Raw genomic sequence first — 4,188 nt, 5'->3', positions numbered from 1 at the left:
TTATGAACAATTAATTTGTACTCTAAGAAAGACTAGCCAACTACCACAAAATAGAGTACATGATGATTATGGTTACGTAACTCAATAAAGAGTTTGAAAAAAAGATAGTTTTATTGAAGTACATCAAATAATTCTGGCTGTTATCCCGGGAAATGAATTAGGACAAATTGACCTAAAACTACTACATATAAGTTATTTGAACTTTTAATTTGGCATAAATATTTGGGACCCCTAGATTTGACAACTTTTGTTTTGTATTTTCTTACACTTCATGTGATCTTTAACACCCCCTGAACTTGAAAATTTGATAGTCTTGACCCTTTTAGATGTTGATGTGGCAAAAAGCGTGAATACACTTTCTTAATTAGATGCGTGAGAGGGAAGAAAAATCGAAAAATTAGCTTGCAAATGGAGTATTTTAAAATTTTAATTGCTATATAATCAAATATAATAATTTATTTGTTCCAAATATATTTCTCGTTATTTCTTCTTAATATAGATTGCATATTTTTTTCTGAATTGTATTTTTTTCTTAAATACAATGAATATATGTTACTATGTAATTCTTATCTTTTTTGCCGGTCCAAATCTACAAAAGTTAGATAAAACTCTATTTATTTTAGCCAAATGAAAAAGAAGATTTAGCAAAAGTAATGCAGTTCAAATGATATATTTTCTACAAAAAAAAAGTATTGTATATTTTTATTTTTATTTTCATGCAATGATTATTTATTTAAATTATGAATTTTGTTTTAGTCTAATTCGCAAATATTTGCTCGAAATTTTATTATTCTTAGCTAAAATTCTTATTTAACCAATATATGGAGTTCCAACAATGTATTTTTATTTTTTTAAATGCAATGATAATATGTTCTAATTGTGTATTTCTTCTTTTCCTGGTCAAATATATAACAGTAACTTGATTAAATATCATTATTTTTAGCCAAATAAAAAATTATAGTCAAAATAACGTTGTTTCAAATTTTTTTATCCATATTTTGGCACGAAAAAAATAATTTAAATAATTGGTGGACTTAAAAAGATAAATATATATATTATTGTGAAAAAATACCATATGAAAAAAAAAATCATGTGGTATTGCGGGTCGAGCCTATGTAATTGCCAAGTTTAAGAAGTGTTAATGACCACATGAAATTTAAGGAGGAACTAAACAAAAGTTATCAAGAGAGTCCCGAACTATTCTGACTTTTAATTTTGTGAAACAACTCAGTATTCCATATACGAGATCTACACTCAATTTGCTCGGTTTTAATATTGCACGTTTCTTATAGCAAAAATATTTTAGTGTATTGCAATATTGACATCTCAAATTTCAATTTTGATTTAACAAATAAATACTTGCCAAAACAAGAAGAAAGCAAATGAAAGAGCAATTCAAGGGGGAAAAACTTTCCCAAGAATATAGCTCAAAGATCTGCTTAGAGCTGTATATTTATATATTGTGATCTACCACAAACTTACACATCACACTATTATAAGGTTCTACAAGACTTAAACGTATTATGTGTAGGTGGCATCACCAATCACTTGTTATTCTCATCCTGCCGATATGCTTTTGCTGAAGCATAACCTTGACCAACAACTGCTTAAAAATCCTTTCCTTTTCCTGCATTACATAAAAAACAAACATGTCTTATTTTAAGTGGGTGGGTGGGTGGACGGGTGTTTCTTTAATGTCACAATAATAATAAATGCTAAAACAATCAGAATCTGATTAATGATCTGGTATCTCAACAACTACTTCTCTTTTAAATGCAATGTGCATACTCAGCAAAGCTTCTAACAATGATTAAATGAAATATGATAGTTTTTGAAATATATTATAATCGACTAATGCTTTCCATTAGAGACAACTCACAAAACTGGTTTTCTTGGATCTAAAGGTTTCCATTCTTTGTTTTGTTTCTGTTCTGTTCTGTATGGAAGCAGGATTTCCCAGAATCATCCAACTAGTGAAGTGACCATAGAATAAGTTAAAGAGAATGTATTGAATAATCTACTTTAAACTTTTTTTTTAATCTTTAAACTCGGACAAAACATATGGCAGGAACACTCCCAAGATTACATGACCAGGGGTGAAGGTAGCATGCATGTAAGTTACGAGTTTGGCTAGACCCAGTAACATTTTGCTCGTATTCTACTTATATATTAAAAGAATTACTCCTAAAGATGTACAAATATTAAATTTCCTGGTAACTCTAATAGTCAGTGCTCAAATCCTCGCTCCACCTTTCTACATCCCAAGTCATTTTAGCAAATTCATCGTCCGTTAAAATTTTCAAGCAGTGGCAGATTCAGACTTCAGATATTATGCATTATAAGTTGAGAGAATTAGTTTTGAAGTATATATTTAATTCTATCTATACTTATTTTTGCGAATATTTACAAAAATCGATCTCAAAATATTAAATTCTACTGAACCTGCGAACCCATGTTTGGATCCCCTTAGTGATCACAAGAAATATCCAGATTTGTTTGAATTGAAAAATTAAGTAATGAAGATATATACCTGTTGCTGTTATTTCTGCTATTAGTGCTACTGCTAGAAGTGCTGCCACTGCTTCTATTTCTGCTACTACCACTCTCACTTGAACTAGAAAATCTCTTCTTCCACCAGTCTTTTTCCAAACTTTTTGAAGAGTTTTCACACTCTTCAAGCTTAGGAGAAACTTTATTAGTTGTATTTGTTTTTCTCTTTGATCTCAAAGGAACAGGGGAAACCATCTTCAGAAATAGCCCTCCATTGTCGAGACTTCTACTTTTCATCATTTGATTCTTCTTCTTCTTATTCATGTTGCTACTCTCTTGCCTCTTTATCTTCACCCTATGCTGCACAACTTGGTTTTTCTCCTTATTCATTAAGCAATTTTTTACTTGAGTGGCTGTAGTGGGCTGCTCAACAAGATCCTTTAAAGAAAGCTCATAACAAGATTCAGGCATGTTCTTAACCATTTCCATTAGTTCCCATTGGCCTCTAGCTATGGCTTGAGCTCTAGAACTCGGCGAAAGTGACCGATAATTTATACTATGATGAACTGGACTTATTGGAGGGCTATTTTGCCATAAGGGTGGTGATGAATCACCAGATTCAGCACCACCATCTTCATGTTCTTTCATTTCTTGAATTCTAAATTGAATCCCTTCTCCATTATCATTGTTAGTCCAATTGCCATGCTTTTTTGATACTTCGAAACCAAAATTTAGAGGCTCCCAATCGTCATTTGGTGTTTGTTTTCTTGGATCAAACATGACTATTAGAGGGAGGAAATGAGGTGAAGAGAAATAGGGAAGATAGGAAGAAGTGGAAAAATCATGAAAGAGTATGTATGAAGGAGAGGAAGGTGTGTGTTATTGATGTGTGTTTGGTCCATTTGTCACTTTCATTTTAATAACAACAATTTTTTTATTGGTGTGTGTCTCATATCTTTTGTTTGTAATGTTAGGTCCTTACTTTAACAAAGAAAAAATCGGTTAAAATTTTAGGAGAGAGAAAGAGGTTGAAAATTAGTACCCTAAAAGTAAAGTTGTCCAAATAAAGTAAAGTATGAGTTCGAAAGCATAATCAACAATAATATGAACCACATGCAACAACAATAACAACAACAACAACGGCCCAGTATAATCCCACAAGTGGAGTTTAGGGAGGATAATATGTACGCAGACCTTACCCCTACTCCGAGGGGCAGAGAGGTTGTTTCCAAGAGACCCTCGGCTCAAGAAAGCAACAAGAGACGATATATTAGTACCATCAATAGACTCATAATAAAATAACAGCAATATAAGAGATACGAAATACGGAATACGAAATACGAAATAGATGGATGGTATAGTAAAAACCAGCAGATAAAGCCCTGCATCAGTAGACGACCAATATCATCCTCAGACTAACTCCTAACTGGCTAGTCTCACTCTATCATGATGTTGAAATATTCACAACTTTCCCCTAACCTACAACCTTAATGCTCGACCTCCATAATTCCCTTTCAAGAGTCATGTCCTCAGTAATCCTAAGTCGCACCATGTCCTATCTGATCGCCTCTCCCCAATACTTCTTAGGTCTCCATATCCCTCTCCTCGTGCTTACCACAACCAGTCGCTCACACCTCCCTACCGGTGCATCAGTGCTCCTCCTCTGAATGTGCCTGAACCATCTGAGTCTTGCTTCCC

General features: G+C 33.0%; 1 protein-coding gene across 1 annotated transcript; it reads right to left on the bottom strand.

The window, feature by feature from the left end:
* Positions 1-1,318: 1,318 nt before the first annotated feature.
* LOC107831654 (uncharacterized) lies at positions 1,319-3,391 on the bottom strand. Its single transcript, XM_016659435.2, has 2 exons — positions 2,531-3,391; positions 1,319-1,627 (listed from the first exon to the last, which is right to left on the bottom strand). Exons 1-2 carry the CDS (start codon positions 3,268-3,270, stop codon positions 1,558-1,560), a joined length of 810 nt encoding a protein of 269 aa, XP_016514921.2. The 5' UTR covers positions 3,271-3,391; the 3' UTR covers positions 1,319-1,557.
* Between the last annotated feature and the right edge of the window lie 797 nt (positions 3,392-4,188).

This window comes from Nicotiana tabacum, chromosome 8 (assembly GCF_000715075.1).
Source record: "Nicotiana tabacum cultivar K326 chromosome 8, ASM71507v2, whole genome shotgun sequence".
In the NCBI taxonomy this organism is placed as follows: Eukaryota; Viridiplantae; Streptophyta; class Magnoliopsida; order Solanales; family Solanaceae; genus Nicotiana; species Nicotiana tabacum.
This window is presented reverse-complemented; position numbering and strand designations above follow the sequence as displayed.